Source organism: Hemicordylus capensis, chromosome 6 (genome assembly GCF_027244095.1).
Source record: "Hemicordylus capensis ecotype Gifberg chromosome 6, rHemCap1.1.pri, whole genome shotgun sequence".
Taxonomy (NCBI): Eukaryota; Metazoa; Chordata; class Lepidosauria; order Squamata; family Cordylidae; genus Hemicordylus; species Hemicordylus capensis.
Genome location: NC_069662.1, coordinates 30,430,327 through 30,444,977, shown reverse-complemented (window position 1 = coordinate 30,444,977; position 14,651 = coordinate 30,430,327). Strand labels below are relative to the sequence as shown.

Below are 14,651 nucleotides of genomic sequence, written 5' to 3'. Positions count from 1 at the left end.
TCACACTTTTAAATTTCTTGCAAATAATTGGTCTTTGCTGTTCAAGCCAGGTCTCAGAATGATTATGTAACATTTAGGGAAAAAGATACAACTCAGTAGTCCAGCACTAGAGGCCAAGATGGAAAAAATCTCCACAGCCACCATGTATTTCCCTTTGGTGCTCAGGTAAGAGGGAACAAAGGACAGCCAAACACTGCAAAACACCAACATGCTGAAAGTGATGAACTTAGCTTCATTGAAACTGTCTGGCAATTTCCTGGCTAGGAAAGCCACACTCAAGCTGACAATTGCTAGAAACCCCAGGTATCCCAGGACACAATAAAACATAGTGGCTGACCCTTCATTACATCCCAGTATAATCTCTTCAGCTAGAGAGTGCATGTCAGAATCTGTGAATGGAGGAGCAGTGCTCAGCCACACAGTACAAATAATGGCTTGAATCAGGGAGCAACCAAGAAGAATAGAGTTTGCCAATCTTTTCCCAACCCATTTCCTCATTGTGGACCCTGGCTTGGTGGCCATAAAAGCCAGAACCACAGTGATGGTTTTGGCCAATACACAAGAAACAGCCACTGTGAAGATGATGCCAAAAGCAGTTTGTTGTAAATGGCAGGACACTGTTTGAGGCTGGCCAATGAATAGCAATGAGCAAAGGAAGCAGAGCAGCAGGGAGATGAGCAGAGAGAAGGTAAGGTCCCGATTGTTGGCTTTGACGATAGGCGTGTTTTGGTTCTTGATGAAAATTCCAAGTACCAAAACTGTGATCAGAGAAAAAGACACAGCCAAGAAAGCCAAAGTTATCCCCAAAGGTGCATTAAAAGAGAGGAAGTTTTGGATCTTGGGAAGGCATCGATCTCGGTTCTTGTGTGGAAATTGATTTTCTGGGCATTTGAGACAGTCATCCATGTCTGAAAAAATAGAACAAATGCTGTGTCAGCCACTAAATAAATCTTCCTCACTTTTATTCATGAATGACTCACCAATTATGAATATTGTCAGGGAATTCTTGGGTGTGTGTGGACAGAATCTTCTTTTCTGAGAGTGGGTTGCACATTGGATAAACATGCCTGCTTTTTTCATTTGTTTATGACCTTGTTTAAGCCCTGTCAGAAGCCTTTTCCACACCTAGGACAGAGAATACCCAAGTGGAGGCCGGGAGGCACTAGAGAGACAGGTATCCATCAGATGGTCGCTTGCATGGCAGTGAGGCCAACAAGAGCCAATAGGAAGAGCACAGGAGAGAACTACAGAAAATGGGGGCGGGAGTCAGAGGGGGAGGAGAAGCCACAGAGAGGAGAAGTCTGACTGACCCACCAGGAGGGAGGTGGGAAGAAGCAGGGGCTAGCTTGATAACACAAAGTGGTTCACGTTTGAGAAGTTGTGCCTGACTGTTCAGTACACCATCAAGCATCCACCTACTAAAAAATGTCCATTTATGTCTCCTACCTTTCTTGTCTGAAATCTTCCCATCCGGACAGGGAGCACAATCATAGCAACAAAATGGCTTCCCTTCCTTCTTTTTTCTGCTGTAACCTGGATGGCATTTTGCATTACACACTGCGAGGGGCAGCACCTGTACACAAAAGAGAATAATGTATGGTTCTGCTATCTTATGAACAACAAACCCTTTGCAGTTAACAACAATATTGTTTCTCTCAAGGAGCAGGGTGAACCATATACTTATTTATTTATGTATTTGTTTGTTTGTTTACCTATTTACTTACTTAAGCTTCAGACTGAGGGACCTATACTGATTGACAGATACCTGTGTGACATCATGCAGAACATGCCAGGTTAGGAAGGAAGTGAACTGGAATGTCTCACTGAAGACACTTCCTGAATTGCTTCATCATCATAGACCTTTTCAGACATGTTTGCATGTGCGTACAGGTGTCTGTATATACATACAAGTATTTGTGTTTTGGCAAGTCCAGACAATACCTATCTGACTGGCTTGAGCACATACAGTCAGTGGATCAAAGAGTGCTTTAAAAGAAGTATTTGCAGTGCATGTAGAGGAAACATTCAGGTACACAGCCCCTTCTTAACATACAACGAGGAAAAGGCATCCAGGTGTCCTGGAAGAGCTCCCACCTGATTGAAAGTGCTGTGCCACATAATAGCCTTCTCATTAATGGTGAACTCTTGACCTGGTAAACTCTGTGGATCCATCCCTCCTACTTTCACTCTAAGGAAAGACTGGTTTGGGAAAGTAACCCAGTTGATAATATCAAATCCAGCTCCTAATTCACCATTCTCATCAAAAGATGATGTGTCCCCGGCAGTGTTGTTAAATGTCATGGTCCTTAGAAAATGGTGAATCTAAAATGAAAGAGACAAAAACTGATTTTACCAAATGATGAAGAGGAAAATCTGTCTTTAAAAAAACAACACAACCCTTCATGCTGCTGTGTATACAGATATAAAACATTTTCTTCTTCTTCTTCTTCTTCTTCTTCTTCTTCTTCTTCTTCTTCTTCTTCTTCTTCTTCATCATCAAAAAAAGAAGTAATCTGTGATTTGTGATATTATGTAATGTTCTCTTTTTAATAAAATGTTTTAAAAACAAATTTCACACACGAACACAGACATTGATGAAGTGGGGCCGGAATGCTCTGGAACACCATTCCAGTTCTTCTCCCGGCCCTAGCTTGCCAGTGACATGCGGGGAGGAAAGCACAGTGGTCCAAGCATGGGGGGGGGGAACTGTCCTCCCTGACTTTTCTCTGGCCCCCACCACCATCGCTCCCACCACCAGTCCCACCACGACTCCTGCCACCAGTGCCTCCTCATGTCACTTTGAAACAGTTCTTGCTAAAAAAGTTGACTGAGAATGTCAATGGAAGCACATGTGCCCTTATGGAGAACATCAAATGTGTGTGCCATTTTGAAACAGCTGTTGCCTTGCCATTGCAAGCGGGCAGATTGGTTCTCTCATGCAAGTGAAAGAGACTGCCTGCCCTCTCACCACTCCAAAAGCAAACTGAGAATGGCAATGAAAGTGTATGCACCCTGATGTTGACCCTCAGAGCCTGTGTGCCCTGATGATGTCACCAGGATGCATGCACTCCCATTACCATTCCCACAGCCCTTGTCGTTGCGAGAGAGCAGGCAGGTGATGCTGACCAGGATGCAGGGAGGGTCGCTGCAGTCCTATATGCCTGATTTTTATGAGAGCGCCAGCACTGGAAAAGTGGTGGGGTGGGGGCTGGCAGGTAGGCAGTGCCTTCTGTGCCCCTTAAAGAATCCCCACCCGCACTCCGGTCCAGCTCAAATGCCGGCCCATGGAACCAGTTTGGTGCTCTTAGAATGGACAATGCACATGCTCCATGCACATCCCTATTAGGTCTCACCCCCCATGCTTTCAGATGGGACAGTGTGTCCTCAATTTCTGGAACATTAATTAATTTTTCTGGCCAAAAAAGCCTTTCAAAACCAAAGGTTTTGGCCCTTTATCTTTATTTCCAATAACGAATCAATAGCAAATACTTTACATTGAAAAATGAATCCATTTTTCTCTTTTCCCTCTCTTCCCTCCAGGGGTGACTCTAGAAAAAAAATATTTTGTGGGAGGAAAAGAACATTATAAAGGGAGCAAGGATTTTTCCTTATAATAAATACAGCAGTGATGTAATTAATGTTATTGTATTTACCACATTAATGAAGCTTGCTTGACATCTTCTAACTTATTCATTAAATGGGCCAGTTTCTTCCTGAAAAATATTAGGCCTATTCACACAACTAACTGAGTGTGCATTGGAGGGTTAGAGAACTCCTACCCCAGTAGCAGCACACAAGCAGAGGCTCCATTTGGGTCACCAAAACCAGGAAACATGTGATTAAGCCAGGCCCAGCATCTGATGCTGAAATTAAGAGCTGATTGCCCTCTGAAACCATCATGCCTTCCCAGCAGAGGCGTAACTAGGGAAAACGGCGCCCGGGGCAAGCACTGAAATTGCGCCCCCCCCGCCACGCTCCCCCCACCCAGCCGCCCCCGGAAATATGGAAATGTGTCACAGCCATAGTCAAATGTGGGTTGTGGGCTGCATCCGTGCAAGTATACTGGGACAGGAAAAAGGAAACATGAGGCTACAAGGCTCTTTAGAAATATATATTTTAAAGAAATGTCTTGCATACCAACAGCCTAAGTTTGCAGTCCTCATGGCCAGAAAATAAATGCTTTTAAACATAGTAATAGGTTTTGTGTCCCAAAATGGTAAAGACAAGACAGGTATTCTAGTCTTTTCCATCATAGATATTCTAGTCTATTCAAGATTTATGCTTATATTATAATAGAGACTTAAATTATAATAGACATATATTCTAGTCTATCATAGATATTCTATGTTTATTAATTCTATAATAATGTCTATTTGTAGCACACTTTACGTTGGTTGTATTCCTGGGAAACTCAATTGCCACATTCAGCCACCATTATTTGAGCCATGATCTCCTCCTCTTTATGCTTCCCTCTCATACACAGTCTTAATAAATAACCTCCTGGTTTAATTAAATCACCGTTTGCCTACGCACCTGAACAGCAAAACTGAGGTTTGGGCCCTTCATATACCAGAATTGCAAACCACACTGTGTGATTCTAGTTTGGAGGGCTTACTCAGCAGTTTATTGGATGTAAGCTGTGAATGTGAATGCATCCAATTGGATTGAACATAAGGGCAAGTTATGGTTTGATTACGTAGGAAGCTGTCTACAGAGTCAGATATTGGTCCACCTAGCTCACTATTGCCCACACTGACTGGCAGCAGCTCTCCAAGGTTTCAGGCAGGAGTTTCTCCCAGCCCTACCTGGAGGTAGGGAATGAACCTGGGATCTTCTGCATGTTATTTGCAATCACATCTGACTTGCTTGAAATAAATACACATAAATAAATACCCCCCAACATACATCTGACTTGCTTGAAATAAAAACACAGGCAAATCAAAAAGATCATGAATAAGTAGGGGTGAGATTTTTCTTTGTTTTAAAAAAGCCTTCCCAATTTCCTCTTATTTTTAAAACTCTCTCAAAGGAAAATATAAGTTTAATATGTAAAACAAAATACACATTGAATGAAAAACTGTGATTAACTTTTTAAAAACTATTACGTATGTAATTAGAAGGATTCCATTACATTAAGATACCAATTTCTTTAAAGCCAGAAATAATACCTACTGAAACTTTAATTATTTAAACAAGGAGAGAAAAAGGCATGTTATCTTCCCTAACAAAGATTAAAATCAATTTAATTGGTTCTCCACTGCCTTGACATGATTCTCACTGTGAGTCAAGCAACCAAAAAGGGAAATTAATATCGCAGCTGTTAATCAAGTGATATTTGTGCACTCTATCTTATTAAAGCTACAGGGGCAGAAAGAAAAATTTCCCATTGCTACTTTTTGGACCAATTTGTTCACACTGTATTAAATGGGATTTCCCCCCCCTTCAAAAATATAGATGCTGTACTTATGTTTTGGAGACAGAATATCTACAATATGCACAAGGCACAAATGAACAAGGCTGAAAATGCTGTAGACTGTATGTTGCTAATAAAAATCTGCTATAAAGAATAAACCTAGTATTAATCCAGACAGACTGAATATTATTCAAAAATTATATTAATGAGTTCCAAATTAAATTTGCCACCCCACCCCCCCCATGCTAAGGGATGATCCAGAAGTTGTAATTATTAGCAGAGCTGCAAAGATCTTGTGTACTAGTACTACTAGTTTCCTTTTGCAATCCCACCTCTGCAAAAGGAAACTCATGCTTGCAAGCCAGGAGAGCGACTTGTGGCTCCACTTGCATTGCATGAGTTTCCTTTTGCAGAGGTGGGATTGCAAAAGGAAACTCGCGCAATGCAAGTGGAGCCACAAGTCGCTCTCCTGGCTTGCATTGCGTGAGTTTCCTTTTGCAATCCCACAGGGACTCACACAATGCAAGCCAGAAACTCACACAATGCAAGCCAGAAACACAATGCAAGCCAGGAGAGCGCCACTGGCTCCACTTGCAGGCAACTACCCTCGGTTTGGTGGGGAGGGAGCCTGCTATGCAAAGCACAGAAGAGCTAAAAGGCGGACGTTATGCAAGGGAGTAGGGACATTCTATGCAAAGCACAGAAGAGCTAAAAGGAGGACGTTATGCAAGGGAGTAGGGACATTCTCTCACACACAACACACACGGGGGAGAGAGAGATTTGAGCAATGAAACTTACTTTGTTAATGCAGAACAGAAGAATAAAATGCAGCCAGAGGGCAGTGTGGTGGGCAAACGGCAGGCAGGCAGAGTCAGAGAACGTCCGCAGCAGCAGCTGCTCTCTCAACTAAACCAAGCTACTCCGCTCCTCCTCGTGTGTGCAGCAAGCAGGGAGGGAGGAACTGAGACAACCAGCATGGTCGGCATGTGTTCTCCGGCAGCCAATGGGAGCTCCCACCCGCCGGAGATCTCCGTAATGAGAAAAAAAATCACACAAAAAATCTTTTTTGCCAAAGGCAGGGGATTAGTGGGGGCACTTTTTGGCGCCCCCTGCCAAGTGGCGCCTGGGGCACGTGCCCCCCCTGCCCCCCTATCGTTACGCCCCTGCTTCCCAGCATGCTTTGCACTGCCAGTAGACTGGAAAACCTTATTACATCAGCAGCTGACTGGCCATGAAGGAGCAGGAAGCAGACACAGTCCTGCTGAAGCCGCTCCAGCTATAAAATTGTAGAGTGTGCTTTGCAGAATGGTACATCCATGTTCAGTATCCTCCATAGCTACAGCTGTCTCTTTTAGGCCTGCTGGTGACTAGACAGTAAAGGAGGGAGTTTTGTGAGTTCACACTATCATGCAAACCTGGGTAGCCTGCCTCATACCTTGAATATGATGATTGTGTGAACCAGCCGAATGTCTTTTTGGATAAGCTAAACCTTTCAGTCTGCTTTCCAGCTGAGTTTTCTCTAGAAAGCTAGCTGTGTGACCCTCAGGAACAAATTTATACAAATGGTAGTCAGTCAGTCAGTCAGTCAGTCACTTTATTGTTACGGTCACAGACCAGTGCAATATACACAGTACATTAAGTAAAAAATTTAAGGAGCTTAAAATACATTTACATCTAAAATTGAAAAAGTTAAGACAACAGTAATTCCTTATTAACCAATCGCCAACGAGTACTAATACAAATGGTAAGGGTTTTTGGAGGAAGGGGAGAGATACCAAAATCACCCCCGCCTTTCCCTCCATGCCTGGTCTGCTGTTCAAAGAAGCTTCAGATATAGAGACCAGAACTGTACACTCTATTCCAAATGTGGCAGCACCATAGATTGGCATGAGATCATTATATTAACGATTCTGTTTTAAAATTTTAGAACTGTGCCATCTCTGTGGCTGCCCCAGTGCTTTGGAACTCGCTCCCTGTTGAAATAAGAGCATCCCCGTTTGTTTTTAGGAGGACCCTGAAGACATACCTGTTTTCACAGGCCTTCAATTGATACCATTAAAAAAAAATGTGTTTTTATCTATTTTATCTTTTTATGTATTTTAAATGTTTTATGTTTTATATTATGTTTTAATTCTGTAAACCACTTAGAGATTTTGATATTAGCTGGTATATAAATTCAATAAATAAATAAATAAATAATGTTATGTGCATATTTGGGTATGGTAGTGTGTGGTTTAATCCCAGTACCATATCATATCACTAGCCATGACAGAAATAATGCTGTGGATTTGAAGTATTACCTGCCAAGGTTGTAGATATGCAGAAGCAAGTCTTCCTTTGTCTTCAATTACCTTGAATTTTGGCCTGAATGTATATATCTTATGTAAAGCTTGTGATATGGCATGGATTGCATTGTAGATGCTGTAGCTTCGGCCTGTCATTCTCATTTCAAAAAACGTTCCAGGGAGGTTCTCCAGCTTCTCTTGACCACTGCAGGCATGATTTTTCTTGCCATCATTTGACTCAAGAAATATGCAGTCAAATGCATTTTCCCAGAAGATCCTGACAAAATCATCTCCTTTTTGCAAATGAGGATGGAAGTCCCGCAGGAATTTTGTAAACCCTGCCACTTCATTGGAGTGAATTGAAAAAGACAAGCTACCATGGAAGACTTGTATCTCAATAGCTCTGTGCATAGTCTGCTTAGAGAAAGCCCACTGGGTCGTCATAATCCACACTTTACTGATCGAATCTACTGAAATGTCTTCTAATAATGAATAAAAATATATCATCCATGTCAACCATGCAATAGCATGAGGTTCTGCATTTACAACCAAAACATTTACTTTGGAGTTGGCTATTGAAATGGCCTTGGCCAGGATAGTTTCTGTTGAACTCACAGTCTCTTCCGTTTGAGATATGACTGGTGTTTTCTTTCTTAGGGCTGTACAAATTTTGTTCTTGGAAAAGATTGACATGAGCGTGTGCAAAAACCTTTCTCCATTCTCATCATCTGCTGCTATGATTCCAACCCATGTCCACTGGAAATGCAGAAGTAACTGGACAATTCCTTTATACAGATGTGCTTCATTGGGGACCATGCGGTAGAAGAAAGGGAGTTCACTTTTAACATCCGTCACCGAAGCTAATGCAGAGTAGGCAATCTAACAAAAAAGGAATTGAAATTGCACATGTGTAGAATGTGTGCCAAATAGTAAATACTCGTCTCAAATAGTGAAACCTGTGGAGTTTTTGGTTAACCTGTTCCTTGATCTAGACCAGCTTTTGTATGGTGCTTTAGTTATTTTTAGTTCAATCCTGGAGTAGAGGTGGGGCTAACAAACTACCAGATGCAAGACCCATTCAAATCTTGTGTTGCCAGGGGTGACTGACCCCACATTGGCTAAGGGAAGGGTCAAAGAAGTGACAAGTGTGCGAGGAGTTCAAGGAGGTAGCCAGCAACCATTCTGCCTTTTGCACTTTGTGTGTATGGAGAGAGAGAGAGAGAGAGACAGAGAGAGAGAGAGAGAGAGAGAGAGAGAGAGAGAGAGAGAGAGAGAGAGAGAGAGGCTTGCACCCCTAAATGCTTTCCTGATTGAGGAAAAGAGAAGAAAAAATTTTCAGCTCCTTCCTGCTGCTAAGAGAATTGCTACCTGCGCCTGCTGTCTGTGCAAATCGATTTGTACCCAAATCTTTTTACAAATTGCTTTGTATCTGAATCTGCTTGTTTTGGGAGATTTGTGGACAAAACAAATCACCCTTGTGCTAGCTGTTCAGATTTGGACCCAAAATGAATTGGGGTGATTTGATTTAGGTACAACTTGAATTGAAAAAAATCAATTCATGTACATCCCTGCCATTTACCCCATTTTTTCGATTGTGAGATGCCACGGAGTGTCTCCACACCACAGCACAGTTCCACGCCACAGTGTGGCTCCATGCCTTCGTAACTCATGAGTAGGCTCCCCAACCGGGAGGCTGCAGAAAGCCTCCCAGGATTGGGGATCCCCCAGAATGCCCCATGCACTCGCATGGGCATGCTAGAACTTCTGGGGGCCAGACAGTCCCCGATCCCCGCCATCCTTACTGGCTCTGTGAAGGAGCCGGTAATTGTGTGGGTGGACGATCCAGCTGCCCAGAGAGGGCTTGATGCTCTTGTATGGGGAGAGCAGGCTTGACCCGCTCTCCTTACCAAACCCCATCTGGCTTTCCACACTGTTTATGTGGAGAGCCTCAACATCTATTTCATTAAACCATTAATATTCCTGCCTTGGCATTGCCTTATCCTTGTGTGCCTCACCTCTTTCCTTTGGACTCCACAAAACTCTATGATAAATTATAGAGATCTTCTGAGACTATAGTAGAGAGCCTGAGTCAAAAGCAGGGTGAAAGGAGTCCCCCAAGCACCCATACCTCCCATACCTCAGTGGTTCCTACCAACTTGTTTGAAAAATAAACCCCAAGCCAAATATATTGTAATATCTTGTAATTATGAGGGCAAGCAAATAACTCTTGGAGAAGAATGTAGGAATCAATTGCAGGAAAGAGGGAGGAATCAATTCTCATTTGCTTTCCTTTAGATGATTGGTGTTCATTGTTTGGGCTGTTCCTGGATCTTTTCTTTCTGTTTTTGGTCATGATTGACGTTTCTGTGGTTTTTGTTGGGGGTTTCCACCCTCAATAAGAAGAAATCCAATCTTTAGGAAGGAACTCTTGAATAATGTTGCCATCTTGGCCCCTGTTCCCCATCTCTACCAAATTTTATCAGTTTCATCCATGTACCCTGTGATGTAATTCATGGCCCCCATTAGCCTTTGCCGGAGTTGTCTGAAAAGGGTTAAACCACAACAAAGTCATTCAGATTGGACAGTATGGAATTAGGAACATTCTTCCCCAACAAATACTGCTTCTTTTCATCAATGTATCTTATGATGTAAGTAATGGCCCCAAGAAGGTGTTTTGGGGGGCCTGCACCCCTAAATGCCCCAGTAGGAAAGGAATGGTTGTGCCATTGAGTTGGTGTCGACTCCTGGTGACCACAGAGCCATGTGATTTTCTTGGTAGAATACAATATAGGTTTACCATTGCCCTCTCTTGTGCAGTATGAGATGATGCCATTCGGCACCTTCCTATATCGCTGCTGCCCAATATAGGAGTTCCCCATATCCTGGGAAACACACCAGCAGGGATTTGAACCAACAGCCTCCTGCAATCTAGGCAGGTTGCTTCTTAGCTGTGCCATTAGGTGGCTGTTCATAAGACTGGTGTTTTTGGAAATGCCAGAACAAGTTTAGCAACTTGAGATGGTCAAACCTTTTGTATCTTATCACACAAAATTTTTGACATGGGCTGTTGGACTATTAGAATCTCTACAATTTGTGTAACCGCCCTGAGCTATTTTGTAAGGGCGGTCTAAAAATTGAACTACTACTACTAACAACAACAACAATAATAATAATAATCTTTGTGGGAAATAAACAAAGCCCCACCACCACCATTCTTCTCTGCCTCTCAGCATATCTCTTTCTCTCACACAGTCACGCTTACTCTCTATTCCAAAATTCAGCAAATAATGAAAAAAATCCAGAGCATGTATGAGAAGGAGAAGAAGGGTTATAGTAAGAGTTGGGGAAATGACATAATCCACAAATTCATTTCACCTGTGGAATCTTGTAAATACCCAAAATAGTAGCCATTTGAAGGGAAATGTCAGAGTCAAGACCCCCAATAACAGCTATCAGATTCATTTGCTCATCACATTTGAAGTTTGGGACCATTCTTTCCCTGGCTGATAAGAGTTTGAGGGTGTTCTGAGAAGTAATTTTTGCATTTAAATAAGCATCATAGATGTGGAACCCCAAGCTGACATTGGGTACGATCTTGAAATTCTCATTGATTTCCTTCACAGCAAATACCATGGACAGAACATGTTGGTAGTTCTTTGGAGTTGACCTAAACCAGGAAGAATAACAAGACATATTCAGTTCTTCATGAAGCATATGTCTGAGAACATACTATTTTATATCTCATTGTAGTACAAATTTCACTGCAACTGTTATGTATCTCTGGTTCAATAAACCACAAAAGAAACAGAAAATAGATCATTTTAACTTGCACAATATTTTCCAGCTTAATAGCAAAGATAAGCATTACAGCTACACCATGTTCTTCTCAATTTATTTCAGCACACGCCACTAAACAAGATTATGAATGAAATACGGTATAAAACTGGTACCAGTTTTTAAAGAAAGTCCATGAGCATGATTCAAAGTTAAATACCTGTTATTCCAACTGATTTCAATGACAGTGATAAGGACAGAATTATCTATCACTCTCCCCAATTTGAAATCAATGATCTAAGATTTACGTGCATCATGCCCATCTTGCAAAATATATAGCCCCTTATCTGGGGGTGCAAAACTGAGGTGCACAGTCACCACTGTTGTCTATAATAATTGGTTCTAGCAACTGGATTGCACCTTGTTTCCACTTGAACACAAGGTGGCATTCCTTGCACTTCTCCTTGACATGTTTTGCAGGGAACTAACTAACTAACTAACTAACTAACTAACTAACTAACTAACTTATTTATTTATTTATTTATTTATTTATTACATTTATATACTGCCTAGTATAAAAATCTCTAGGCAGTGTACAGAATTAAAAACATTAAACATAACACATTTAAAATTCATAAAAAGATAAAATAATAATAGATAAATACATATAACATGTTAAAAATTGAGGGGGGGGGAAGTCTCATTTGAAGGCCTGGAAAACAGGTGCATCTTCAGGGTCTTCCTAAAAGCAAACAGAGAAGGAGATGCTCTTATTTAAGTGGGGAGCGTGTTCCAAAGCCCCAGGGCAACCACAAAAAAGGCCCAGTTCCGAGTCGCCACCAAATGAGTTTGTGGCAACTGTAACCGGATCTCTCCAGATGATCTTAATAGGCGACAGGATTCACAACAGAGAAAGCACTCTCTTAAATACCCTGGACCTAAGCTGTTAAGGGCTTCATAGGTAATAACTAGCACTTTGTATTTCATTCAGAAACATATCGGCAGCCAGTGCAGTTCTTTTGTAGAAGTGTAAAACTTTGAACATCCCCAGGCATTATCTTACATTAGCACAACTCTGTGCATTGTTTTCAATTTCTACAGTATTACACTAAATTGTAATTTGCTAGTTCTGTCCAGGATTTGCAATAAGGCTGGGGATCCACTGAGAGCATGCCTGCCTGATGTCACCTGAAGATGTTCCAACACACCCACAAGGGCCCTCTAGTTCCTTGAGAAGGGCATTCATTTCATTTGCTCCTCTACACATGATCCAAAATTTGATTTAAACATGTAGAGCCCCTCTCATGTGATTAAAAGACACCTCAAGGGCATGTTGGGACATCCCCTGGTGATGTCAGGTTGGACATGTTTCCGCCAGCCTCATCATGTGTGCTGGGCAGTGTCCATCTGCACTGGTCCCGTGTCTGTAAATAACCTGGCAATGGGGTGGGGGGGGGGGCTGTGTGTGTGTGGCCTTTGATGTAATGTGGATAGAACCAAACACAGAAAATGAGAAGTTCAAGAAAAGACACATAGTGGGAAGAAGATGAAGAAAATGGTGAATTACACACAATAGGCAGAGGATCATAGAATGGATAAGAAAGGGAGGAAAACACAATAAGGGAAAAGTCAAGACTGGCACATAAAAAAGAAGTGCACACATAATTTCCATACACCCAAATGCATTTTAAAATCTTGAGGGAGAAAAAGATATTATCTCCTTACAAAGGCACAAACTTTGCTTTGGGGCACTCATGGAAAGGTATTTCATCAAAGATGTACCCAAACTGAAAAGTGATTGCTCCAATGATGAGGTCCCCTCTCTGGTAGTACTTGTGTGGGATTTGTAGGGGATCACTTATGGTGCACATCATAGTACGTTCCTTGCATTCAATGCAGCAGAAAAAGTAGCAGCAATATAAATATTCCTGCCATCTCATGGCAAATCTTGACAGAATGTCCAGTTGCAGTTTTTCATTCAACATCAACCTCTTTTCAACACCCTTCCCTTAATGGTTCTGGATCTTTCTGATAAAGAGAAATTGACAAACAGTAGACTGCTGTGCCTGTGCCTGTTCACAGTTCCCCACCCCAGCTTTGAATGGCACAATGATCTTTTATAAAAGAGTCCAGACTCCTGCCCGGTCTATTCAATACAAGAGACTTTGTGTTTGTGGTTCAGAAAATCCAGATGGGGTTGGATGGCTCCTAACAATCTCAGATAATCACAGGGATTAAAGCCATCTCCCCAGGGTATTGTGCTATATGAGACACCATTTACAGGAGTAGAGCAAAACAAGAGATATTTGTTGGATTTCATTATACATTTGTGGGTCACATCTGGCATACAGTCTCAATAGGACCCAGACAAAATAAATGGCAGAAGAACAATAAAGCCCTTGGATGGAGGCATAGGAAATGGATGTAACTGAGATACAAGTGACAGTGATAAACTGGACCTTCCTATTCCCTCTGCTTATGGCAATGAATGAGTTGCTATTCAAAAGTTCCAGCATCTTGTTTCATGTAGATATATTATAAACTGGTGGAGAGAACAAGTCTAATGTAGTGGAGAAAAGACTCAGCATGAAGTCCATCATTTAGATCTTGGGGGCTCAGGCATGCAAGCAGTGGTGGATGGTCAGTAAGGGCAGGAGGGGCAGTGCCCCTCCCCAAACAAAAACAAACACACTAATAAAGGATCAGACGTACCAGCAGCAACTTTCAGAGCAATGAGCTTCTTCCAGCCACTCCTCTGCTACCTGTAACATCTCATTTTGGTTTTACTGGCTGGAACATCTTTTACTCAAGCTGCTCCAACTAACGATTCCCAGAGGGCTCCTCCTGGCACTGCCCCCAGGAAGAACAAAAATAATGGTTAAAAATGCACTTCCTGGTTGCTTCGGGGAGTATATTTTTTTAATACATTTTCCCCTTCTTCCTAAGGGCAGTGCCAGGAGGAGCCCCCTCAGAATCAGATTGGCTGGAGCAGCCTGAGTAGCAGCTGTTCCAGCCAGTAAGACCAAAAGAGGAAGTTGCAGGCAGGGAAGGAGGGGCTGGAGGAAGCACCTTGCTCTCAAGGATTCCCTCGCTGATAAGTCTGATCTTTTACTAGCTTGTTTATTTGGTAGGTAGTGATGTGCACAAATCTGTTCAGCATTCTATTCCTAGAATGTCAA

At 42.2% G+C, this 14,651-nt stretch overlaps 1 protein-coding gene across 1 annotated transcript; it reads right to left on the bottom strand.

Annotated features, from left to right (window-relative positions):
* Window positions 1-13,346, bottom strand: LOC128331101 (vomeronasal type-2 receptor 26-like). Its single transcript, XM_053264458.1, has 6 exons — window positions 13,198-13,346; window positions 11,074-11,365; window positions 7,714-8,577; window positions 2,095-2,322; window positions 1,447-1,573; window positions 1-908 (listed from the first exon to the last, which is right to left on the bottom strand). The coding sequence occupies exons 1-6, from the start codon at window positions 13,344-13,346 to the stop codon at window positions 1-3; spliced, it is 2,568 nt and encodes an 855-aa protein (XP_053120433.1).
* Window positions 13,347-14,651: the final 1,305 nt, after the last annotated feature.